This window comes from Pan troglodytes, chromosome 3, assembly GCF_028858775.2.
Source record: "Pan troglodytes isolate AG18354 chromosome 3, NHGRI_mPanTro3-v2.0_pri, whole genome shotgun sequence".
NCBI lineage: Eukaryota > Metazoa > Chordata > Mammalia > Primates > Hominidae > Pan > Pan troglodytes.
Genome location: NC_072401.2, coordinates 52,308,596 through 52,336,369, shown reverse-complemented (window position 1 = coordinate 52,336,369; position 27,774 = coordinate 52,308,596). Strand labels below are relative to the sequence as shown.

At 39.7% G+C, this 27,774-nt stretch overlaps 1 protein-coding gene across 13 annotated transcripts in view; it reads right to left on the bottom strand.

Annotated features, from left to right (window-relative positions):
* CNOT6L (CCR4-NOT transcription complex subunit 6 like) overlaps window positions 1–24,250 on the bottom strand; it is a 103,614-nt gene extending 79,364 nt beyond the window's left edge. For 2 of the 13 annotated variants that reach the window (XM_009447688.5, XM_063809517.1), the window contains exon 1: window positions 23,567–23,895. Coding sequence is in view for 4 of the 13 variants with exons in the window: in XM_009447686.5 (XP_009445961.1) it covers window positions 23,278–23,282 (5 nt within the window). In the remaining 9 variants the exon portion in view is untranslated. Of the gene's footprint in view, window positions 1–5,065; window positions 5,089–14,848; window positions 15,046–23,206; window positions 23,511–23,566 lie in introns of those variants that run through there. The other 11 variants (XM_054683779.2, XM_054683780.2, XM_009447686.5 and 8 more) reach the window with 11 other exon arrangements.
* Between the last annotated feature and the right edge of the window lie 3,524 nt (window positions 24,251–27,774).

The window sequence follows — 27,774 nt, the reverse complement described above, 5'->3', positions numbered from 1 at the left end:
ACATGGGTATATTGCGTGATGCTGGGGTTTAGGGTATGAATGATGGCATCACCCAGGTAGTAAGCACAATACCTAATAGGTAGTTGTTCAGCCCTGTTCCCCCCATGACATATTTTTTTATAGAAATTAACATGCTTATTCTAAAATATATATGGAAATACCAAGGGCCTAGAAAAGCTAACGCTGAAACAACTTTGAAAAAGAAAAATAAAATTGGAGGATTTACCCTATTGATATGGTCTGGTTCTGGGTCCCCACTCAAATATCATCTCAAATTGCAATCCCTATGTGTTGGGGGAGGTGCTTGGTGGGAACTGATTGAATCATGGGGGAGGACTTCTCCCTTGCTTTTTCTTGTGATAGTGAGTTCTCATGAGAGATGGTTTGAAGGGGATGTGTGGCACTTCCCCCTACACTCTCTCTCCTGCTCTGCCATGCTAAGACATGCTTGCTTCCCCTTCACCTTCTGCCATGATTCTACGTTTCCTGAGGCCTCCCAGTCATGCTTCTTGCCTGCGAACCAGGAGTCAATTAAACTTCTTTTCTTCATAAATTACCCAGTCTCAGGTATTTCTTTACAGCAGTGTGAGAACAGACTAACACAACTACGTAATTTCAAGAGTTATTACAAAGCTTCAGTAATCATGGCAATAAGGTACTGACAAAGATTAACATCAAGATAACAGAGTCTAGAAACAAACACAAACATACATGGTCAATTAATTTTCAACAAAACTGCCAAGGACGCCAGGTGTGGTGGCTCATGCCTGTAATCCCACCACTTTGGGAGGGCAAGGAAGGCAGACTGCCTGACCTCAGGAGTTCGAGACCAGCCTGGACAACATGGCAAAACCCCATGTCTAACAGAGAAATACAAAAAATTAGCTGGGCATGGTGGTGTCCCTGTGGTCTTAACTACTTGGGAGGCTGGGATGAGAGGATCACTTGAGCCTGGGAGGTCCAGGCTGCAGTGAGCCATGATGGTGCCGCTGCAGTGAGCCGTGATGGTGCCACTGCACTCCAGCCTGACAGAGGAAGACCTTGTCTCAAAAAAAAAAAAAAAAAACTGCCAAGGATATTCACTGGGGAGGATAATCTCTAACTAATAGTGCTAGAGCAATTAGATTACCATATTTTAAACAAACGAACCTCGAACTTTACCTCATACTATATAAAAAAAAAAAAAAAAAAACACAGTAGCCCCCCATCTCTATCCCTTATCTACAGTTTCACTGCAGTTTGTAACCTGTAGCCAGCAGGGTCAAAAGATATTAAATGGAAAATTCCAGAAATAAACAATTCACAAGTTTTAAATTGTGTGCCAGTCTGAGTAGTGTGATGAAATCTCCTGCTGTCTCTTTCAGTCCTGCTTGGACATGATTCATCCCTTTGTCCAGCATATTCACACTGTTTAGTATACCTGCCTATTAGTCAATCAGTATCTATCTCAGTTATCAGACTGTCAGTCTCACAGTGTGTTTAAGAAACCCTTATTTTACTTAATAATGGCCCCAAAGCACAAGAGTAGTGATGCTGGAAATTCAGGTATGCCAAAAAGAAACCATAAGGGGCTTCCTTTTTAAGTGAAATGGTGAAAATTCTCAATTTAATAAGGGAAGAAAAAAATCATATAGTGAGGTTGCCAAAATCTATGGTAAGAATTAATCTTCCACCTATGACATTGTGAAGAAGGAAACAGAAATTCATGTGGTAACTGCAGTTTTAGGCATCCACTGAGGGTCTTGGAATATATATCCTCCACAAATAAGGGTGGGACTACTCTATGTTCAACATGGATCACAGGCCTAAATTTAAGAGCCAAAATTATAAAATATCTAGAAGAAAACACAGGAGAAAACCTTGGTGACTATGAGTTTCGCAAGGATATCTTCAACACCAAAACAAAAGCATGATCCATAAAACAAAAAATTGATAAATTAGACTTTCAAGAACTTTTGCTCCTTGAAAAACATTATTAGGAAAATAGGCTAGGCATGGTGGCTCCTGTCTGTAATCCCAACATTTTGGGAGGCCAAGGAAGGAGAAGCACTTGAGACCAGGAGTTCAAGACCAGCCTGGGCAAATATAGCAAGACCCCGTCTTTACAAAGTAATACAAAATCAGCCAGGAGCCTATAGTCCTAGCTACTCAGGAGGCTGAGGCAGGAGGACTGCTTGAGCCCAGAGGCTGCAGTGAGCTATGATCGTACCATTGCACTCCAGCCTTGACAACAGATTGAGATCTTGTCTCTAAAACAAATAAATAATTTTTTTAAAAAAAGAAAATAACCCACACACTGGGAAAAAATATTTACAAATCATGTATATGATAAAGAATGTATATCCAACATAAAGAACTGTCAAAATTCAGTAATAAAAAAAATTTCTAATGGGCAAAACATTTTAATAGACACTTCACCAAAGAAGATATATTGATGGTAAAAAAGTACATAAGATGCTTTAGTCATTAGAGAAGTGAAAATTAAACCACAATGAGATTCTACTCTATACTTTGGCCTATTAGAATGGCTAAGTTTTTAAAAAACCGAGCCAAGAAAACAACCGGAACTTTCATAAACTAAAGATGAGAATGCAAAATGCTACAACTTTGGGAGAAAGTTTGAAGGTTTCTTAAAAAGGTAAACAGGCCAGGCACGGTGGCTCACACGTATAATCGCAACACTTTGGGAGGCCGAGGTGGGAGGATTGCTTGAGCCAGGAGTTCAACATGAGCCTGGGCAACATAGTAAGACCCCATTTCAATTAAAAAAAAAAAATAGCCAGGCATGGTGGTGTGCACCTGTGATCCCAGCTACTAAGGCAGCCGAGGTAGAAGGATTGCTTGAGCCTGGGAGGTCAAGGCTACAGTGTGCCATGATCACACAACTGCATTCCAGCCTGAGTGAAGGGCAAGACCCTATCTCAAAAAAAGAAAAAAAGTTAAATATGCAGCTACCATATGACCCAGACATTCCACTCCTAGATATTTACCCAAGAAAAATGAAAACATTTGTTCACCCAAAGATTCAACTGAACTCAAATGTTCTTAGAGCTTTATTTATAACAGCCCAAAACTGGAAACTGTTGAACAGGCCAGGCACAGTGGCTCATGACTGTAATCCCAACACTTTCGGAGGCCAAGGTGAGAGGATTGTTTCAGGCCAGTAGTTCAAGACCAGCCTGGGCAACACATCAAGTCCCTGTTTCTACAAAAAACAAACTTTGCTGGGAATGGTGGCACGCACCTGTAGTCCCAACTGCTCAGGAAGATCACTTGAGCCCAGGAGGTTGAGGCTGCAGTGAACCACGCTCATGCCACTGCACTCCAGCCTAGGCTAGTATAAACAAGGTCAAAAGTAATATGTTCAGGATGGGTGTGGTGGTTCACGCCTGTAATCCCAGCACTTTCGGAGACCAAGGCAGGTGGATCACCTGAGGTCAAGAGTTCGAGACTAGCCCGGCCAACATGGTGAAACCCCGTCTCTACTAAAAATACAAAAATTAGCTGGGCGTGGTGGTGGGCGCCTGTAATCCCAGCTACTCAGGAGGTGAGACAGGAGAATTGCCTGAACTCAGGAGGCAGAGGTTGCAGTGAGCTGAGATTGTGCCATTGCACTCCAGCCTGGGTGAGGGGAGTGAAACTCCATCTCAAAAAAAAAAAAAAAAAAAAAAGGAACATGTTCAGACCCAAACTAAGAAGTTGCAAGGGTACCTGTAAAAGGATCACATATCATCTATTATAAGCCAAGTGTATGAGAGCGCTTTCATTCAAAGTAACAAATCCTCTAGAAAAAGTAGATTTAGTCCATGTTTTAATGTGAAAAAAACTGAAGTAACATTCTAACACTTCATATGAAATCCTTCATCTTTTTCCTTTTCCTACCTTCCAATTTCGGGCTCTGCCTCTCTGGTAGTACATGGCAAATCCAAGAATTGAGTATTTTTTCACAAATTTAATATCTGTTTATATAAACAATCACCTGTACATAAAACTAAGCATGTTATACTCCATCAAAAAAAAAAAACTAATTCAAGAAATTGGTTTTAATTACCAGAAAACTGAACTTGATAGTATCAAAAACTGAACTAATGAATCCTTTTCATAAAGCTAATTACTTTAGCTTTTCTATTTCTTCAGGAAAATATTTTAAATTAAGTCTTACACAAAGGCCAGGTATTATGGCTCACACCTATAATCCCAGCACTTTCGGAGGCCAAGGTGGGAGGACTGCTTGAGCCCAGGCGTTCAAGGCCAGCCTGGGCAACATAGTGAGACCCTAACTCTACCAAAAAAAAAAATTTTTTTTTAAAGTAGCCAGGCACAGTAGCATGTGACTGTGAGTGAGCACCAGCTTCTTGGGAGGCTTAGGTAGGAGGATTACTTGAGCCCAGGAGGTCAATGAGCTTATAATCACACCACTGCACTCCAGCCTGTGAGCGACAAAGCAAGACCCTGTCTCTTAAAAAAAAAATTAAAAAAAATAAAGTCTTGTATACAAAGTTTTGAACAATATGAAAGTCTGAATAGCTGTAACAGCCATCCCATACTTTTGAACTGAACCAAATTATACAATATTTTAATGTTAGATAAACATAAAAGATGTGTAAAGAGGTGTTAAAACTAGTATGACTATTCTGAGAAGCAGGGTTTAGAATGTGTATAAGCCGTATCTAAAATCTACAAGTCTCCATTAAAAACAGTAGAGTAAAACAGAAAAATCTTAGTAACCCAACTGTCTCAAATAAAACTTGATAAAGTATAAAGAAAAGCTCCATCCAGAAGAGGGTTCCAAGGTACCAACATCTTAATTACAAAAGGATGTAAAAGAAAGGTAAGGCCAATGCTGACTCACACTGATCCAAAACAACTAGCATTAAACAAAGAGCTAACCCTTAACTTTTTGGCATGAATAAAATGCCTACAAAAGTATCCACTCTACTCATACAAATGACTGCCAAGAAGGTGGTGCTTTGTATTGAGCAGAAAGGTTAGAAGGGAAAGGGTGTCAACTTTAAAATTGCTCCTAAAATAGTTGATTAGAAGGATAAAGAACAAGAGAACTTACAATGGCTTTGAGTCAAGCTTGGTTCCAGGAAAAGGATACTCTGACCCTACGTGAAAGCAAAAACCAGCCACTGAAAAGTAGACACCCAGATTTTGCCAGCAGAAGGAAGAGTATTGTTCATTTCCCACAAAGGTAGCAGAGTCTTTAACTTCAATTCCTAGGTTTTCCTGGCAAATAGATACTCTGCAAAAGCAACAAAGCAAACTAAATATAATGCTCTTCACAATTTCAATCCTGCACTCAAAACACCAGCTTCACAAACTCATCAAAGGTCACAGAGGAGCTAATTTCCTGTTTTGTTACTTAAAACTCATTACCTTCCTCCTGAGCTAACCAATACAGAATAATTTCCTTCTTGTTTTGAAGCTGACAAAATAATGACAGTATACATGTAACATACCAAAAAAAATTTTTAGACAGTTACTAAGAGTCAAGGAATACAGTTTGATATAATTTTCTGAAAACAAATTGCACAGAATCCATGTCTATTATTACTCCACTTGAGGAATATTTATTTTTCTTAACAAATTTTAAAACCTTTATTTTGAAGTTATTTTACCAGAAGATAAAAATTGGGGGGGGGGGGAGAAACATTTTATAAATATTTATCAAAAACCCATTATAAGCCATGCACCTTGCATGTGCCTGTAGTCCCAGCTACTCAGAAGCTGAGGCAGGAGGACTGCTTGAAGTCAGGAGCCCGAGGCTATAGCAAACTATGGTCACATCTGTGAATAGCCACTGTATTCCAGCCTGGGCAATACAGCAAAAACTATGTCCCCCTGTCCTAAAATCCTCATAGTCCAGGAAACAAGATGAGAAAAATGTAAACAATGACTACCATGTTGTAAACATTTATTTCCCATTTCTTTCTAAAATGTATTTAAAGTTGCTTTCCCCAAAAGAAATATAACACTGTTTATACATAATTTTAATTTAGTGAAGAATATGTGTAAATTCCATTAAAGTCCATTATAATGCTACTAAGAAGATTCCAATGGAGCAGTAGTTCTAATACAGGTTGATGATTGTGAGGTGTGTTACAAATACAGTAATTTGTAACTATTAATAGTAAAAATTACCTAAATTTATGTACACCTTATACATACAATATAAATATACTGTATGTCAGCATTGATTCTCTATCCTCTTACCAGTATTCCAACAATAAGAAGAGTAGAGTTACAACTATTTCTCCCAAATATTACAAATCATGATGGATACATGTTGCATATGCACATATCCTTTAGGTATGTTATATAGGTTTTAGTCTTCTTTGTATTAAAATATGCCTCTTATCATGCTACTAAAAAATGTTTTCATTGAACATAAATTACTTCCTAATTACTAAATGAATTTTCAATCTCCTTTTCAGACAGTACTCATCCCACATGGCTTCTCTGACTTTGAAAAGTAAGGGCAACATTATTTCTTGAAACTTTCCCCTCCCTTATCTTCTGGACCAGATTTTAACTAGACTGATAGAAGATGGAGTTTATGGGTGAGAGAGAAAAGAAAACATGCACTGAACACCCAGTATGTGGCCAGATGGTATGCTAGGGAATTTGAATTATTGCATTTAACTTAACCAAAAGCATAGACCCTAATTATCAACTATCATTTTACAGATGAGGAAGGTGAGATACAGAGAAGTTGTGCAGACATCTAACACCTCACAGCTAGTAAGTGGCTAGACGGGAATTTGAACATAGTTAAGACCAACTACAAAAACCAAGCTTCTACTAAATCATGCCAAATTTTAGACATTCTCAGAAGAAAATGCAGAGAAAATATTTTATAATCTTGGGGTGCAGAAAACTTATTCTAAGCAAGGCAAAGACCTTTTATAAGGAATGATAAACAGTATTTTAAAAATTTAATGTCTATAAGGCAAAAAGCAAAGTCATAAAGTCAAAATACAAACAAGAAACTGGAACAAAGTCTGCAATATTGATAATGAGCAATAAGGTAATGTTTCTAAAATGTAAACAGCTATTAACAAAGTAATAAGAAAAACAGAGACACCCAATAGAAAAATTTAGGGTAAAGGTCATGATCAGGCAAATCACAAAAGAACGCAGTGGCCAAAAAAAATGTGAAAAAAAAAATTATCTCCACTATAATTAACAAATTCCAAAATTTAAAATATGTATGACTTTTTGTTATCAAAATGACAAAAATTAATTATGTGAATATGAGTTTGAGAAAATAAGCATACATCACACAATTGTTGGGAGTAAAATTTTATAAAACATTTCTAAAGGGCAATCTGACAAGATGTATCAAATATTAAATGTGTAATTACTTTGATCCAGCAATTCCTTTCCTAAAAATTTATACTTTAAAAAAGTGTGCAAAAGGTGTTTATACAAGTTTTTTCACTGCATTAGTGTTGATAATCATCAAAAATACAGAAATAAATTGTCAATCAACAGGGGACTGAATGACAGGACATCAATAAAATGGATTACAATGAAGCCATTAAAAAGCAGGAGGTAGGGCAGGTGCGGTTGCTCATGCCTATAATCCCATCACTTTGAGAGGCCGAGGCAGGTAGATAACCTGAGAACAGGAGTTCAAGACCAGCCTGACCAACATGGAGAAACCCCATCTCCACCAAAAATACAAAATTAGCCGGGTGTGGTGGCACATGCCAGTAATCCCAGCTACTCGGGAGGCTGAGGCAGGAGAATTGCTTGAACCCGGGAGGCCGAGGCTGCAGTGAGCCGAGATCACGCTATTGCACTCCAGCCTGTCAACAAGAGCGAAATTTCGTCTCAAAAAAAAAAAAGAAAAAAGCGTGAGGTGTGGAAATGTAAAACAGCGCTGCTACCGTGGAAAAGTTTGTCAATTCCTCAAAAAGTTAAAACACAGAAATACGTATGACCCAGCAATTCCACTCTTAGGTATACACCCAAGAGAAATAAAAACATACGTCTTCACAAAACCATATACATGAATTATTTATAATAACCAAGTATGTATAATAATATATTGTTCACTCATAAAAAGGAATGAAATATTGGCCGGGCACAGTGGTTCAGGCCTGTAATCCCAGCACTTTGGGAGGCCAAGGTGGGCAGATCACCTGAAGTCAGGAGTTTGAGACCAGCCTGGCCAACATGGTGAAACACCATCTCTACTAAAAATACAAAAAATGAGCCAGGCGTGGTGGTGGGCTCCTGTTAATCCCAGCTACTCGGGAGGCTTAGGCAGGAGAACTGCTTGAACCTGGGAGGCGGAGGTTATGGTGAACCGGTATCGTGCCACTGCACTCCAGCCTGGGTGATGCAGCAAGACCCCATCTCAAAAAAAAAAAAAAAAAGGAATGAAATACTGTTATATGCTACAACATGAATCTTGAAAATATTATGCTAAGTGAAAAAAGCAGACACAGTCACATATTATATGATTCTACTTATATTAAATGCCTAGAAGAAGCAAATCTATAGAGACAGAAAGTAGACCAGAAATTGTCAATGGATGGGGTAACTGGAACTAACTGACATTAAATATGAGGTTTCTTTTGTGGGTGATGGAAATGTTCTGGAATTTGCTTGTAGTGGTGGTTGGCAACATACTGAATGTACTAAAACCACTAAAATATACATTTTAAAATGGTGAATGTTTGTGTTATGTAATACATATCTCAACTTTCATCCTACAATTTTTTAAAGCATGAGGTGTATTTATTAATGAAAAAAGATGTTTTCAAATGAAAAAAAGCAAATTTTTTAAAAAGTATACACAGTATGAACCTATTTTAGTTATGTTTTTGTGGTTATGTAAGTATATATTGACCAGAAACAGGTAACAGTACTACCACTTAGCCTTGAACAACATGGGTTTGAACTGCACAGGTTCACTCGTGGAGATTTTTTTTAACCAAACACAGATGGAAAATATAGCACTTGTGAGATGAGAAACCCATGTATACAGAGGGCCAATTTTTCATATACATGGCAGGACCTGAGTATGTATGCATGGATTTAGGCATACACAAGGGTCATGGAGCCAATCCTCTCTATACCAAGAAACCACTGTATATATTATACTGCTAACAAGCTTGATCGCCATGAAGCAGGATAACCAGAAAATTATGCGTTTTATTACCATTTGAATTTTTTTTTACAAAGAGTACATATTATTTCCCAAAACAGACATGATGCAATAAAAATACTACCATCTGCAAAGAAAAGTACATTACTATGACAAAAATACACAGAAGAAGAGTAAAACAGGAGCTAGTACAAGCAAAGGTAATTAACCTAGGTTCCATAAATCTCAGGAAACCTGTGAATTTATATAGAAAAAAAATTACATCACCATTTTCACTAATCTCTAAAATTTTCACACAAACCTAAACAATCAACCATAATAGTATTAGCAGTACCTGTGATTTCTGTCACTAACAGAAGTACATTTTCATTTCATATTATAGTTGTTAAAGAAATCTCAAAATATCTATATGTACCAGTATTCCAAAATTATGGTAGCTATTAGACTCATTGCAAGACGTTACTTAACAGTATTAATAAAGAAGCATATATATTACTATATCATATTTTGGCATTTCAATACAACAAGTTCCTTTCAAGTCCTATTTACTTTATTTCACTCATTTAAAATTGTCATTCTACATTGGATTCACAGGCTTCTCCAGACTGAAAAAAGGTCCACAGCACCAAAGATTAAGAATCCATGAATTAGCAACAGGAAGGGAAACCAATCATAATAATATTCTAATTATTCAAGCATAAAGTAAGCAGAGCCCAAATTCAGGCAACGATAGAAATCACTCCAATAAAATTCACAGTAATCAATTTAACCAACAAAAAATACACGATTTCCTTCCTTGACCTGCCTCTTCCGTTTTTCTCATTCGTCTCTGACTTCCTCATAGTCAATCATTGACTTATCACTTTATATTTTAACTTTTTTTAAAAGGCCTCCTTCTTCCCAGTCCCATCTCCTCAACTGATTGTGAATACCTCAACTAGATTAATCTTAAAAAATTAACTTCAGGCCAGGCACGGTGACTCACGCCTATAATCCCAGCACTTTGGGAGGCTGAGGCCGGCGGATCACCTGAGATTGGGAGTTCGAGACCAGCCTGACCAACATGGAGAAACCCCATCTCTACTAAAAATACAAAATTAGCCGGGCGTGGTGGCGCATGCCTGTAATCCCAGGTACTCAGGAGGCTGAGACAGGAGAATCGCTTGAACCTGGGAAGCGGAGGTTGCAGTGAACCAAGATCGCGCCATTGCACTCCAGCCTAGGCAACAAGAGCAAAACTCTGTCTCAAAAAAAAAAAAAATTAATTTCAAACTGCCACCAACCTGTTCAAAATCATTCCATGGCTCCCAATGTCTTTAATAGTAGTACTGATAATTATGATATTCTAGAGCTACATCTTGCAGTATCTATTAATCAAAACAATTGTTTAGGTAATGAATGTTCTATAAAATACCTAAAGCAATATTACAACATACAATTTGTGTATTAAGAGAACCCAAGTTATGGATTTAAAAAACACCTGCTGCTCTAGAGTTGAAAGCTTTGTATCAATGACTCCAGAACAAAAGTAAAATTCCTTACCAAGATATTCAAGCCCCTCCACGATCATTCTCCAATTTGCCTTATTAACCTCATGTTCCCACTCGAGCCCTAGAAGTTAACCAGAAATTTACTTACTTTCCCACTCACCACCACCCCTGAACCTGGACTCATTTTTCTGCAACTATAGATCTGCTGATATGATTTCCATGTCTGTAATGCCATTTAATTATTCATTCATTTAATAAACACTTTCAAATTCCCAACTATATGCCAAACTCTGTATTAAGCCCCTACTATGTATCAAACACTTGAGCTACAAAGGTAAGGCATATATCATCTATGCCCTTAAAAACCTCACAATCTTTTGTATTTTTAATAGAGACAGGATTTCACCATGTTGGCCAGGATGGTCTCGATCTCCTGACCTGGTGATCCGCCTGCCTTGGTTAGCTGGGCATGGTGGTGTGTGCCTGTAATCCCAGCTACTCGGGAGGCTGAGGCAGGAGAATCACTTGAACCAGGGAGTCAGAGGTTGCAGTGAGCTGAGATCGCGCCACTGCACTCCAGCATGGCGACAGAGTGAGACTCCATCTCAAAAAAAAAAAAAAAAAAATCCTACAATCTAAGGCTACAGGGAGAGGATCTGTTGAGCTCAGGAATGCAAGGTCAGCCTGGGCAACATAGCAAAATCTCCATCTCTTAAAAAAAAACTCACAGTCTAACGCAAAACGGAGACATAAACCCAAGTTAAACACAAGGCAATGTAGTAAGTGTTATGAATGAAGAATGCACAGAATGTTAGAGGAGCACAGAAAAAGTTCATAAAGCAAGGACTACAAGTACCAAGTAAGGTTTCCCAGAGTAGGAAGTACCAGAGGCAGATTATTAAAGAAATCAATGAGGTCATAAAGTATAAGGTATTGTAGGCATATATAAAGCACAGACCACGCTGTAAGTCACTCACTACAGCTAGGCTAAGGAATATGTGAGAGAGAGGAGTAACAAATACGAAAACTAGAAAAGTAAGCAAAGACAAGATCATCAAGGGCCTTACACATAATGCTAAGAAATTTGCATCTTATTTAAAAGTAATAGGAAGCAGCAAGATATCTTAGGAAGTACACAGGTTTAGGTATTCCAATGGCCTCAATCTGTCACTTACTTGACCTTCATCAAATCTGCCTCTCTAAGCTTCAATTTCCTCAACTGTGAAGTAGAAATAATATCAACTTTACCAGGATTGTTACAAGAAGAAATGAGTTAGTTCACGTAAATCTCCTTGCATAGGGGTCAGTCAATAAGCTGCATCCAGACTGATGTGGCAGCAAATAATGGTTTTTACATTTTTAAAGGATTGTGAAAAAAGAATTACAACAAAAATTAAAGGACTGTTAAAAAACAAAAAAATTACAGCAAAAAAGAATATGCAACAGAGATCTTGCATGACCCAAAAAGTCAAAATATTTACATCTGTCCCTTCATAGAAAAAAGCTTGCTAGGCCTGGCGAGGTGGCTCATTCCTGTAATCCCAACACTTTGGGAGGCTGAGGCAGGTGGATCATTTGAGGTCAGGAGTTTGAGACCAGCCTGGCCAACGTGGTGAAACCCCATCTCCACTAAAAATACAAAAATTAGCCGGGTGTGGTGGTGTGCGCCTGTAATCCCAGCTTCTCGGGAGGCTGAGGCAGGAGAATCGCTTGAACCTGGGAGGTGGAGGTTGCAGTGAGCTGAGATCGTGCCACTGCACTCCAGCCTGGGTGAGAGTGGGACTCTGCCATCTCAAAAAAAAAAAGAGAAGAGAAAAGAAGAGAAGCCTGCTGTCTCCTATCCTAGCCCACAGTAGGTAACCAGAAAACAGTAACTATTATTATTAAAGGACTGTAAGCAGAGAATTTAAGCAATGTGGGATGAATTTTACAAGGATTTCTCTGGTGACAATGTGTACAAAGGAAAAGATGTTAAAGGAGATATAATGGAAGTTGTAGACTAGCAAGGAAGATATTACAGTAGTCTATTAATTTTTTCCCTGCCTTTTTTCTCATCATAAAGGCAAGAGCAACATCTATCTCCTCTCTTACTTATCCCTGTAGTTTAAAATCCATATGTACTCTGTATGTCATAGCACTTAATGTTAGTCACTTAGCATATTCTGCCTTCACCTGTTTACTAGATCCAGACTTAAACATCCTATAAATGTAAGCATTATAGTATAAGAGTGTTTTAAATTCAAATAGATCTGGTTGTAATCTTGGGCACATTAATTAACTTCTTTCCTAATAAGAAACAGTAATAGTGTACGTGTATTGTTTTTTAGTTTGGTTTTTTACTACAGATGTGCCAGGTAGTGTCCTAAATACTTTACAGTACTACATCATTTAATCCTCACAAAACTCTACGAGATAAGGAATATTATCTCCCTATTACAGATGAGAAAACTGAAGCATAGAGAAGTTAAATGAGTTTCCGTAGAGCTGGAAAGTGGAGGACCCAAGGCTCACTTTCTTAACCAGCTTCAGAATGAGAATCATACTGCCTCTCTCATAGGATTTTCATGAAGAATAATTTAGATTACACATTTAAAGGGAAGGAGGGGAGTGGCTTCTCACATTCCTTGGTACTCAGTAGTCAAAAAAATATTAGCTCCATTCCCTGGTAGAAAGATTATTCTACATTTCTTTTTATTCCCCAGAACCCTGAATACAATAGTCTATAACAAATAGAAGCTTAATAAATATTAATTAACAGGTTATATTTTGGTGATTCAAATTCTGACAGTGTTTCAAGGCTACCATTCTGTATATAACTCACATTATGTTGCTTCATAAAATTATATGTAGATATTGCAGAAGATTGTACTAAATATGAACCTATAGAAGAATATACCCTGTTAAGTAATTTCTGAGTTTTGCTTTGTTAAATATGATAAACATGATCAGAAAGCAATGGATATATGAGATTCCAACAAAGTCTTTGTATAGAGAGACATTAAGGTTGGGATATACTAAATTTAGTTCTATTCTTTTAGCAGTATTTGTAGCTGGTATTATGTAACTCTAATTTATGTTACTCATTTAGGAAATCTATTTAAGTAATATGGGAAAGAGAAAAATAGAGTTTAAACTTTAAGATTAGAGAGGGAGGTTCTCTCTGCAAAAGATGAATATAAGGAACATAAAGTGTTTTAATCTCTATTTTGTGTCACCAATTTCAATTGTTAATAAATGAAAACAATATTTGAAAGCCCCAAATTACGAGGCATCTATTCAGTACAAACGATGAGTTTCTCAAAGAGCAAAACAAACTACTTATTTCTTTAAAAATAATAATAAATTGTATCTGTATCAAAATTTTAAAGCGGACTAAAAAGAATTAATGAAAACTAATAAACCTGTTACAAAACAAAAATACAAAACAAAAATTCTATTACCACTTTCCAATTTCACCTGTTAACAGGAATATTCTTAGCTAAACTCAAAGTTATCTTAACTTCTGAGAACTATACATGAAAGACAAAAATAAAAATTTTTAAAAATATTTATCTGATCAGAATGTGGATGCATGGGAACACAATTAAAATTTCAAAAAGTAAACAAAGGGTAATCACCACATCAAAGTGAAACACAACTTTACCTTACTGAGCAAAGTTTCATATGAAATTTGTTAAATTTTTTAGAAAATTATAAAGAAAACTTATAAAAACAAAGCCATTGATGCTGAAATGTTTAGGGTGGGAGAATGTCAGCTGACAGCTAGATTCAAAGTACATTAAACTAAACATAAAATTTTTTATTAACCATACCCCCAATATGGCAAAGGTTTGCTTACTTTTTAAATTTTTTAATTGGCACATAATTGTATATATGTATGGGGTACACAGTGATGTTTCCATACATACAATGTGTAGCGATCAGATCAAGGTAATCAGCATATCCATCATCTCAAACATGTATCATTTCTTTGCATTTGGAACATTCAATATTTTCCTCCTAGCTATTTGAAACTACATAATAATATTGTTAACTATAGTCATCCTACAGTGCTACAGAACACTAGAACTTACTCCCCCATCTAGCTATAATTTTGTACCCTTTAACAATCTCTCTCCCTAGCCCTCTTCCCCCTACCCTTTCCAGCCTCTAGAATCCTCTTTTCTACTTTTTACTTCTATGAGATCGACTTTTTTTGGCTTCCACCTAGAAGTGAGAATACGTGGTGTTTTACCTTTCTGTTCCTGGCTTATTCCACTTAACACAGTGTCCTCTAGTTCCATCCAAGTTGCCAAGAATGACAGGATTTCATTCTTTTTGAAGACGGATTTCATTCTTTATGGTTGAAGTATTCCACTGTGTTCACTTCTTTGTAAGTCCATGGTTGGCACTTCATTTATGATTTAGTATCTTCTCTGATGCCCTCCAAACCTAGCTATCAAGCTATTCAGTAAGAAATTCTCCACACAGTTTTTAGTATTTTTCAAAAGAAAGGATACTTCCACTGCTCAAAAAATCTTAATTATACAGATCAGTAAAAGATTAAGTCCTCTCCAAATGTGCATGTGGACTGATGGGAAGATGATTAAAGATCAAGAAAGGGTCGGGCGCGGTGGCTCACACCTGTAATCCCAGCACTTTGGGCGGCTGAGGTGGGCAGATCACAAGGTCAGGAGTTCGAGACCAGCCTGGCCAACATAGTGATCTCTACTAAAAGTACAAAATCCCGTCTCTACTAAAAGTACAAAAATTAGCCTGTAGTCCCAGCTTCTCAAGAGGCTGAGGCAGGAGAATCACTTGAACCTGGGAGGCGGAGGTTGCAGTGAGCTGAGATCAGGCCACTGCACTCCAGACTGGGCGATAGAGCGAGACTCCGTCTCAAAACAAAAACAAGAAAGGAATGGGGAAGAAAGGGAGAGGGAAAAAGAGGAAAATCTAGCCCCTCTTCCTCCAGCAAGATAAGCATTATTATCTGCCCCTTATTACCTGACATAGCATCTTTATTTTTCTAATCCACATTTCACAATTCTCTCAAAACTCAATCCTAACACTCTCTCACAAACACACACACTCACACAAACAAACACTCAACAATCTAGGAAATGAACTTCCTCAACCTGATAAAGGCTATTAATGAAAAATTTATAGCTCACTACTTTCCGCACACTGCCTGCCTATGGGCTAGCCTTTCTCTGCAAGGAGCAGTTTAAAAAAAAAAAAAAAAAAAAAAAAATCACAGCTAACATCTACTTAATGGCAGAAGATGGAATGTTTTCCCCCTAAGACCGGGAACAAGACAAGGATTGCTGCAAGTCAAGTGACTTCTCTTGACATTTCTTTTCAGTAATGTTCTGGAGGTTCTATCCAGGGCAATTAAGCAAGAAAAGGAACTAAAATGCATCCATATTGGAAAAGCAGAATTGAAACTTCATTTGTTTGCAGGTGACATGATATTTGTATGTAGAAAATCTTATGGAATCCACTTAAAAACTATTAGAACTGGCCGGGTGCAGTGACTCACACCTGTAATCCCTGCACTTTGGGAGGCTGAGGCAGGTGGATCACGAGGTCGGCAAGACCAGCCTGGCCAACACAGTGAAACCCCATCTCTACTAAAAATACAGAAATTAGCCAGGCATGGTGGCAGGCACCTGTAATCCCAGCTGTTCAGGAAGCTGAGGCTGGAGAATCACTTGAACCCAGGAGGCAGAGGTTGTAGTGAGCCGAGACAGCGCCATTGCACTCCAGCCTGGGCGACAGAGTGAGACTCCATCTCAAAAAAAAAAAAAGAAAAAAAAAACTATTAGAACTAAGAAATTCAGCAAAGTTGGAGGATACGAGATCAACAAACATAAATCAAGTGTATTTTTATGCACTTGTCGTGCAAAAACCCCCCAAATTTTTTTTAATTCCATTTACAATATCATCTGGAAGAATAAAATACTTGGGAAGAAATGCAGCAACAGAAGTATGAAACTTATATTCTGAAAACTATGAAACACTGTTGACACTTAAAGACGATCTAAATAAATAGAAAAACATCCCATGTTCATGGACAGGAAGCCCTAATATTCAGATGGCAATGGTCCCAAAATTGATGTACAGATTTAACACAATCCCCATCAAAATTCCAGCTGACTTCTTTGCAGAAACTGACAAGCTGATCCTAAAATTGATATGGAAACACAAGAGATTCAAATAGCCAAAACAATCTTGAAAAAGAAAAAAAGAGTTTTTCTTTTTTTCTTCTCAAAAGGAAAAACTTTGAGAGGTTTGAGGACTCAGACCTCTCAATTACAAAGCTACAGTAGTCAAGACCATACTAGTATAAGGATAAACATATAAATCAATGAAATAGAATTAAAAGTCCAGAAATAAATCCTCCACACTTAGTTAATTAATTTTGGACAGGGGTGATGATACAGTTCAATGGAGAAAGAACAGTCTTTTCAATAAATGGTACTGGGGCAACTAAGTACCCACAGGCAAAGAGATATTAGACTTCTACAACAGACCATGTACAGAAATTAATTCAAAATGGATCAAAGATCTAAATGTAAGAGTTAAGGCTATAAAACTCTCAGGACAAAACAGAGAAGTAAATATCTGTGGCCTTAGATTAGATATATTAGATAGATAGATTAGAAATAGATTAGATATAGATTAGAAATAGATAAATTAGATAGATATATTAGATAGATTAGATTAGCTAGATTAGAAACAAGAAGTCATTATTTCTTAGATACGACACCAAAAGCACAGCAAAAATAATAACAAGAATTTCACTTCATCAAGCTAAAAACGTTTGTGCCTCAAATGACACCATCAGGAAAATGAAAAGACAACTCACAAAATGGAGGAAAATATTTGCAAATCATATATAAGGGACACATCTAGAGTATATAAAAGACTCTTACAACTCAATAATTAAAAAACTCATTATAAAAATGGGCAAAGAATTTGAGTCTTTTCACACACTTCTCTCCAAAGAGGATATACAAATGTCCAACAGCACATAAAAAGCATCATTAGCCATCAGGGAAATGCAAATCAAAACCAGGATCAAATCACACCTGCTAGGAGAACTATGATGAAAAAAGGAGATAATAACAATTGTTGGCAAGAAGTGGATAAATTAGAGCTCTCATACACTGCTGGTGGAAATGTAAAATACTGCGACTGCTTTGGAAAACAGTCTAGAAGTTCCCCAAAAGTTTAAACACAAAGTGGTATATGTTCCAGCAATTCCACTCTTAGGTACATACCCAAAAGAATTCAAAACATACATACATAAGAACTTGTACATGAATGTTCACAGCGGCATGATTTATAATGATAGCCAAAAAGTCTATGTCCGTCAGCTCATGAATAGATAAATGTGGTGTATTCTTATGCTGACATACTATTCAGCCATTACAAGAATGAAATACTTGCTATGACACGGATGAACCGTGAAAACACGGTAAGTGAAATATGCTTATCATAAACGACCATATATTAAGATTGCATTTGTACAAAATGTCCAAAATTGGCCAAATCTATAGAGAAAGGCAGTAGTAATTGCCTAGAACTAAGGGCATAAGAGAATGAAGGGTGACTCTTGAAAGATACAGGATTTATATTTTAGGTAATGAAAATGTTCTAAAATTAACTATGGTGATGGTTGCACAATTGTTAATATACTAAAAACTACTGAGTTGTACAATTTAAATGGATACTTCTAAGGTATCTAAATTATACCTCATAAAAGTTGTCCAAAAAAAAGCAACCCTTTAAGTAATTCCTGACCCAATTGACATTCCATTTTATGTCTCAGAATGTCTATAAACAGTTTATATCATATTGACTTGCACTAGTTCATTTGTTTTGAAATAACTAAATTATATGCTTTATTTCCCTTACTCACAAACTATAAGCCTCTACATCTTTCATACTTCTCTTTAGAACTGGGTACAATAATAGGTGCACAGTGGGTCCTCAGATTAGGTTTTCAATTTTCAAGATGCAAGATGTTAGAGAAGTATTTACCATGGAGAAGTTAACCAGACTACTCCAAAATCTTCCCTTTGGGAAATAAAGAGATTATATATAACTCCCCAGAGATCCCTAACCAAACTCTTAGAATAAAAAATAAGTAAAGGTGACACAGAGCTGAAGTTTCACATTATAATAACCCTGCACAATCACAGAATAAATTGTGATTCAATTAAAGTTGTCCAGTGATAAAATACCATTTACTGTATTAGAGGTCCAGTGTCAGTGCAGTTAGTAAAAGAAAGTTGTAGTATTTTCATCACAAAGCATGAGCACAAATTAATAATTAAGCCTCTGTTGTTTACTTGATGATTTTATTGGTCTTTCTGGGTTAAGGCTCACATGTATTAATTTTAATAACTTTAGAATTATAAAAACTGCAGCAACAAACAAGAGAATATCGTAAGGTCCACCTAAATGAGATTTCCCTCAAAGTATAAAGTAATCTTCATCATCTATCCCAATAGCAGAGGAAGAAAATTCAAAAAATGTGTTTCCTATGAAACTATACCCAGAAACTGAAATTCAGAGTTTTGTCCTACTGATCTGATTTCAAAATACAAAGAGAAATAACTCAAACTGCCAGAACTCATTAAAGCACAATGACAATCAATAACTGGATACTACAGGAGAGACCCACTAAAGGTTACAGAATCCAACTGTAATGTTCTCTGAAAAATGTATATCTTTAAATAGTTACAGAAACTCACTTGTCATTTAAGCCCCTCAGTGATGAGAGCTTCCCCCTCCCACTCCTGTGACTCTTCCCTCCTTTCTCCTCTCCCCACCACTCTCCACTCACACCCAATTTTACTCTTTGAAGATGGAAAGCAATTCCTAACTATCATAATTCACCTTTTGGATGTAATTTCATAAATATATGCTAACATCTAAAATAACACCATGAAATGCCCCTTGTAGCAGAGATGGCCAAGCTTTCCACCTGCCAGGGACATTTCCCACTTCCCTTGCATTCAAATAAGACTCTGTGACAAATCTTGCCAATAAAATTTGGAGGAATGTTTGTCATTTGAGTCTGGAGTTTCTTAAGAAATGGTCTTCAGGCAATAGGGAGGACTCCAAGGCCCTAAGAAATGGTGGAGTCACAAGATCTAAGTTGTATGAGTCCCTAAACAACATAAGAGGAAAGCCACAAGAAACCTGCTAACCAGGAGCACCTGCACTGGAACTGTCATGAAAGCAAGTAAACTGTCATGAAAGCAAGTAAACATCTGCACTGGAACTGTCATGAAAGCAAGTAAACTTCTTTGAAATTTTGGAATGTATTTATTACTCTGATTAGCATTACCCAAAGTAATACATACAGAAATTCCTAAGTATTCCAATTCTCCCAAATTAAAGACATTAATAACAGATATTTTGGAAAGATTGCTTAAAAGCCCATTTAAGTAACATTAACTTTTAAAATCTAAACAAGTTTCCACCTTGATTTTGTTGTAACATAATTCCTTTAGTCTAAATAATAACCTTAGTACTTCCACTTCATATCCAAATATCTTTATAGTTCAATATCATCTCTTTTCATGATTACTACAGGGAAATGTTCTTCCCAATTCTCCCAAATTAAAAAAAAAATTATAAAGTCTTTTAAAATAATTCATAAAGTCCAATGAAAATTACTTTACCAAATACTAAATAAGAGCAGATTCATTTCTATTTCTTTGTTTCTAAGGTATTAAAAAGTATCATTTATAGTTTTAAGGTAAGAATTATTCCTTTAAATATAACCACATGGCAGAAGATTCTGTTCAATGTAAATACACACTCCCACAACACACACTTTAAGAAAATCACAATTTGCATTCTAATAGTTGTCCCTAGTTATTTATAAAAATTCAAGCCCCTCAATGATGAGAGCTTCCCCCTCCCCATCCTGTGACTCTTACCTTCACAGAAATTTTTATATAAAAATATGCATAAAAGCTATACTGAATGTGTTGAAATTTTAGTTTGAATTTTAGAAAATAATATTTTTTAAAGCTTATCATTATTGATACAAATAAATTACGTAAGCCCTACTGGGAAACCCGGCATTTGTAAATAGGGCCATGACAAACTTAAACCAATCAAACTCCCACATTCTCTGTCCTGTCTTTTCCCAAAACAAAAAGAAAACAATCTTTATATTAACTTTTCTGTTATCTTTACCTTAAATTCCATACCTCTCCATGACATTATTTTTTCCACACAGCACAGTTAAAATTTAATGAACACATTTCCTACTCCAGACAAAATAATAAAAATGGAAAGTTATTGAAAATTAAGTGGACAGAGGATTTTACCTTATATTCAGAGAAATATTCTAAGAAGTTTTATTTACCAAATCAGTCAACATGAGCTAGCATTTTTCGTAGCATTTAAACTTTGGGGATCTATCTAAATTTTGGTTCCTTGATCCTTTTTAATGTTTAACTGTATTGAAACATATATGTGCTATATAGAGGTTGAAAATTTTTTTCCAGGGCTACAAAACGAAAATCATAAAGAATAATGAAACTGAGAGATGGTCTATTTGAAAAGATAAAAAAAAAATTAAGTATGGCTATTTTTATAAATAACTAGGCTATTTTAATGACTATTTTTATTATTAGAAAAAAACTTCTTATATACATTAAAGTTTATAATATATACCTTTTGTATACTGAAGGGCTCTGAAAGATTCCATTGTCTTTTTTACGTTATAGTTACTTAATATTGCTCTAAATAATTAATCATATTTGTGTTTGCAAAGGTTCTTCAATGCCCATAGTCAGGGCTGCAGGAGGCAGAACTAAAATTTAACTAAGCATCTACTACATGCCAAACATGTTTTCTCATTCTATTCTCAAAACGACCTTATATAAAGGTATTAGCTCTCTGTGACTGATAAAACTGTGGCTTATAGATATGTTACCTAAGGTCAAACAGCTAAGGAAAAATCACACAGCTGGGAGGCTAACTGAAGTCTGTAAAACAAGTCCTTTTCCCACTAACTACGTATGTTAAATTGTTTTTCCAGTAGTGGTAATAGAGAACAGCTCTTCGCCCCTCCTTCTCTTCCCTCCACTTCCCCGTGAACAGCATACACTATTTCTTTGTGAGACCAGGTGCAAAGAGCAATCTCTGGCCATGACACAGAGTACGGCCTACAAGGATCGAAACTGTATTATGCTTTTATCCACAGCACGGTTCTAGCTAAATGATCTAACTACATACAAATGTAATGAGGTTGGAGTAGAAAAGCACATTAGCAAATAATTATCCAAATGCCATTTGTATTTGGTTCTGAAATGTACTGTAGACCTATTGGCAGCAGGTTTATCTTTACAACTGGGTTTTGCTTAGGCTATTCTCAAAATAGCTTTCCAGCAGCACATACTGAGTAGACAACAGAGGTTGCTTGATCTAGTTTTTGGAGACTGAGGAAAACATGTTTGTTGAGCCTATCTTGATTGACAAGATAACTAGAGGCAATACGGTAAAATGTAACACTGTGCTTCCAATGTGTACAAACGGCTCAGCTAAACTCCCTGAACACAATCCACCTAAACAGTCTAAGCTCAATAGCCGACCGAGTTAAGCAGGATGACAGCTCCAGTAACTTCCTCTTCCTCACCCAGCTCCTCAGCTCGGCGGCGCGTACACGCCTCTCCCCCTAGGAGGCAGGATAAAACAATTTCAAATGCACAAAATTCATCCAATCCCACCAATACCACAGGCCAGGAAAGCCAGTTTCCCTTTCTTCCTCAGCCCTTCCAAGAAAATGTTTGTCTAATTAAAAAAAAAAAAATCTTACCAACGGCAAAGTATTTGCAACAAAAATCCAAAATATTTACTCAGTCCCTCCACACAGCCTTAGGGGAAGGATGAAAAGAAGGGAACACGACACCGCGTATTCCCAAGACTGACTGTTCTGATTCACTTTCCTCCTTCGGGTCCCACAGCCGGCCGGGCGAAAGCTTGCAGTTGGAACGCCAAAATAAGCCTTCGCCTCTCAGGAGACGCGGAGGCGGCCACGGCGACGGCAATCGGCGAGTCCCGCCTCCGACCCTCACCTGCCCAGGCCCGAAGCAGCGCCGTGGGCTCGCGCGGGCTCGCCGTCCCGGGAGGCGTCCGGGGAGGCGGGCGGGCGCCCAGGCAGTTAGGCCGCGCTGCAGGCCGGCGCGCTTCCTGCCGCGGCCGGGGAACGGCGGCCCCGGGATCAGCGGCGCGGCACCGACCAGCAGCTCTCCCAGCCCCGCTGCCGCGCGTGTGCCGCACTCACTCAGCCCTCCCCGGCCGGCCCCCGAGGAGCAGCTCTCACCTGCGAGGCTCGGGAGCCTCAGCCACAAAGCGGGAGGGACACGCCACTCTGGGGTCCCGGCCCCGGGCCACCCCCGACACACACACACACACACACACCCCGGAACCTTCGCCCGCCTCTGAAGAGACGCGGGTCAGCCCCGCCGCCCCCTCCAGTCACCCGACACACACCCACTCGCCGTGGGTCCTCGGGCCGCCTCCCCGCCCGCCAAAGTCCCAACTCGCACACCCACACGCACATTTGTCCCTCTCCCACCTCATTTCCCCGGGGACGCGCTCCTCTTCCCAACACTCTCGATCCTACTCGGAGGCAAAAGAACACTCTACCTCATTCTCTTCCTCTGGCCCAGAAGAAGCAACAGCAGCCATTTCCCCGCGGCAGGGGAAACACACACACAAACACGCGCGCGCGCGCGCACCAGGCCCCCACAGATGCTTCCCCTCCAGAGCCGCGGCCGCAGACGCAGACGCAAACACAAACACCCACGGCGGGCCTCGCTCCCGCCCGCCCCGAGGGGAAGCCGCGGCGGAACACAGGGCCCGGACCCGGGGCTCGCGGGTGGGCGCGCAGGGAACCCGGGCCCGGGGTCTCGGGGGGCCCGCGCCCCCTCCTCACCTGCATTCAGCGCGCCGGGGTCCGGGCGGCGGCGGCGGCGGCGGCGACGGGGCGGCTGGTGCTGGTGCTGCGGCGGCGGGGGAGGCGGCGGCGGCGGTGGCGGCGGGGCTGAGGGCAGCAAAGACATGCAGGCAGCCCGCCGGAGGGGAGAGGCACCGGCCGGAGGGGATGCGGGGCGGGCGGGCCGGGCCGGGCCGCCTGACGAACGGCAGAGGCGGCGGCGCGGAGGGCGGCTGAAGGGAGCGAGGAGACAGACCGGGGGTCGGGAAGGGGGACGAGGGCCGCGCCGCCGGGCTTCGAGGACAGTGACCCCAGGCGCGCAAGAGAGGCCCCGCGGCCGCGGCCGCCGGCGCGAAGGCCCCAGCCGAAGGAAGCTGCGCCCCCGCAGGGCCGGAGCCGCGGCTACTGCTCCGAGAGCCACGCAGAGCCTGGCCTTGGCCTTGGCCTCCTGGTGCTGGGGCTGCCGCCGCTGCGGGGGTTGCCGCTGCGCCGGGTGCTGCTGGGGCCGAGGTTGAACAGAGACGCCAGCTTTCGGTGCCTTCGCTCCCGCTCACACACGTTCACACCCCCGAGGGCCGGGGGAGAGGCGTCCGGGCGATATCGGTATTGAGATTAATAACAAGGTGCAGAGAGTGCGAGAACGAGGAGGGTTGATTGACGTGGAGGGGCTGGCGGGAGTCAGTCACTCCCCGGCGCGGAGGGTTGGGGTGAGGGGAAGGAGGCGGGGCGGTGACGGGGCGGAGCTCCTACGCAGCGCCTTGGCCCCGCCCCCCGTGCGCCGCGTTTTGTCGCGGTGAGCGCGCGGAGGCCCGGGCTTCTTAATGGTTTTCTGTTTTGCTCTGGCTGTTTTCTCACTCTTTTTTCCTGGCCTGAGCGAGGAGCGGGGCTGAGAAGAGTGGTAGAGTTTCAGAAACCCACATCCACAGAGCCTTGGCGAAGAGACGGGAAACCGCCTCACCCCGGGTTCTTGTGTGGGCGCTGTTTACTGCACCCTCCTCGCCCGAGGCGACCTGACAGCGAAGCAGAGCGTAGGTCTAGGTGGCTGAGACGCCAGGGGAGGTGAAGTGACCGAAGGAAATGTTTCCTGACATATTCGGTGGATTTTTTTTAAAAACATATAGCATCTGTAAGTTGTATCGTCAAAGGTAAATAAAAGAACCTGTGACGCTCAGCGATAACCCGGTCCTATTTTCTAATTCTCCCTTCTCGTTGTAGACTTTAGTTTGTTGTTTGGTAGCTTATCCATGCCATCTACAGAATGAAAACATCCAAATGTAAACTAGAAATAGTAGTGTTTACTTGGTGAACGTGGCTGTGATACTTTAAGTTTCTGGGGTTTGTTTTTGTTTTTGTGGGCCAGCTTCAGCTTTTTTGGGCCAGCAGTCCAAAAAGCAAATTACACCGGCTGTAGAGGCAGAGTACTGCCGTTGCAGTTTTGCACAATTTTAATCTCTTTCTCAATGCATGCCCGGGCTCGTGTATTTACTAGTGTTGGTCAAGGGTATATTAGCAATGTTCAGTATTTTTTCCCCCACAGGAGTGTTTAGCACACTAAGCACGTTGCTTGGTTGCAATTCATCTTAGGCCTTATTACTGAATGTAAAATGCCTTCATCTCTTGGGGGAAAAGGTGCGGTGAAAATGCAAATCATCATTTAGCTAAAACTGAACAGCTGTTACAAGAGTCCACAATTGCAGAACTATTGCACCACTTTCATCTTGGCACCAGGATGGGTGAATGAGTGAGTAAAAAAGCCCCTCAGTTCACAAGACGACAGACTACTTTCTTTTCTACCTATGTTAATTTTCCATTTCCCTCCCTAGCAACACCAGCCCCACACCATCTTTTGTGAAACAGGTCAAAATGGCCTTAAGCCTGGAAGAAGTCTCACTCTTTCCCAACTATCTAAGAGTCTAGGCTGACATAAAATGAATAATTATCTTTGGCTTTGTAAGCAGCAAAGCCAAGCAAGTCACTTCAGGAGTCCAAATAGTGGACCTGCCTCAATGGCATCTTGCCACAGTATTTCTCCGTAGCACACAAACACTCTCCCAAGGAGAAATACTACCAATTATAGAAGGAAAGAGGAAAATAAATACCTGAAAAAATGTAAATCAGATAATGTGATAGCCTCACAGATTTAAGCATCTTTAAATAACAATAAATTTATATGAATTTTCTGTGAGTATTCAATGAATTATCATTCATATACAATAAACACATATGGAGGGCATATTATGTTCCAGACGCTATGTTTAGCATTGGAGACACACAGCCAAGCATATATAGTCCCTTTTCTTAAGTAACTCACTATCATTGTAGGGGAAGCTGACACATAAACAGGAAATTCTCACAGAACAAACCAGAAATGAAAGTATGAGAGGTGACACAAAATTAATAGTCACAATGTCTAGGAGGATGGGCTGACAGCACTGGCATTTACACGTGAGCCATCTGACACTGCCCACTCTCACAGGCTGCCTAGCAGTAGTGACAGGTGGGGAAAAATGACAGGGCCATTGTGGATGTTAAAGAAGCACTAATAAATGGTGGACTTTGGTGGTCCTGAAGGTCAACTTTATATATGGGATGTTCTTTGTTGGCCTCTAAATTTTAAGTAGTAAATGCATCACAATCCATGGTGGGGAGGGGTAATTGTAACTTTCAGAGTTAATAGTGGACAGTGGATGTTGTCATAGGATCATTTATTTTAATGCAGGTTAAGTTTAGAATTTACTCTCAAAGATGTCCTCTTTATACCATATCAAATTGATTGATTCACTAAAAACAAAAGGAAAGCAATACTTTTATATGTTAACTATATTATCCAAAAAATAGATTGCTGTTTTTCTCATTTGCAATTAGAATGACATTGGAGAAATAATAGTTTTCAGATAGTTGGCACTATACAAACGCCAAGAAATTGTCTTCAGTGAGATTAAAAAACAAACAGGCCAGGCGCAGTGGCTCAGGCCTGCAGTCCCAGCACTTTGAGAGGCCCAGGCGGGTGGTGGATCACCTGAGGTCGGGAGTTTGAGACCAGCCTGACCAACATGGTGAAACCCCATCTCTGCTAAAAATACAAAATCAGTTGGGTGTGGTGGCACACGCCTGTAATCCTAGCTACTCGGGAGCCTGAGGCAGGAGAATCACTTGAACCTGGGAAGCAGAGTTTGCAGTGAGCCGAGATCTAGCCATTGCACTCCAGCCCGGGCAACAAGAGGGAAACTGTCTCAAAAAAAAAAAAAAAAAATAGTTCCTCATAAGATTCCGCTTCAAAAGACATCCCAAAAACGACAACAAATGAGTAGCACTTTAGCCATTATTAAGAAGCAGTTTACGGGAGGCTGAGGCAGGAGAATGGCATGAACCCGGGAGGCAGAGCTTGCAGTGTGCCAAGATTGTGCCACTGCACTCCAGCCTGGGCGACAGAGTGAGACTCTGTCTCAAAAAAAAAAAAAAAAAAAGAAATTTTATAGTGGATCAAAGTTTGCTACAGAGAGTAACCTGCTTTTGATATCTCATTTCTGAGGATTTTTCACGTTTGTCAGTTATTGCAGTTTTTAAGATTAGAAATAATGCAATAGGAAAATAGGTGGGTGTGGTGTCTCACTCCTGTAATACTAACATTTTGGGAGGCCGAGGCAGGCTAATCACTTGAGGTCAGGAGTTCGAGACCAGCCTGAAAACTCGTCTCTACTAAAAATACAAAAATTAGCCCGGTGTGGTGGCAGGCACCTGTAATCCCAGGTACTCAGGAGGCTGCGGCAGGAGCATTGCTTGAATCCTGGAGGAGGAGGTTGCAGTGAGCCGAGGTGGTGCCACTGCACTCCAGCCTGGGTGACAGAGTGAGACTCCATCTCAAAAAAAAAAAAAAAAATCTCTTTAAAGAAATGATTTATCCAATTGAAGCTTCTGGCTTAAGTGTGGCCTTTTTGACCAAATTGGTTTAGTAGCAGCAGTATATAGGTACAATTTGTTCTGAAACAACAATTATGTTTATTTGTATTATTAGAGAATTGGTTTATTCCTACTCAATGAAAGAAAAAGGTGCTTCATGTTCTAGAGACCACCTGTGTCTTTTCCAAATTCTCAATTAATGTTTGAGCTGAATAAATATTCCTATCTCTCCGTGTTTTGTTGGTAACACAGGTAGCGGGTCCTATAAGGTCCCTTATAACTGTTCTTTTGTCTCTTTTCTGAAATTC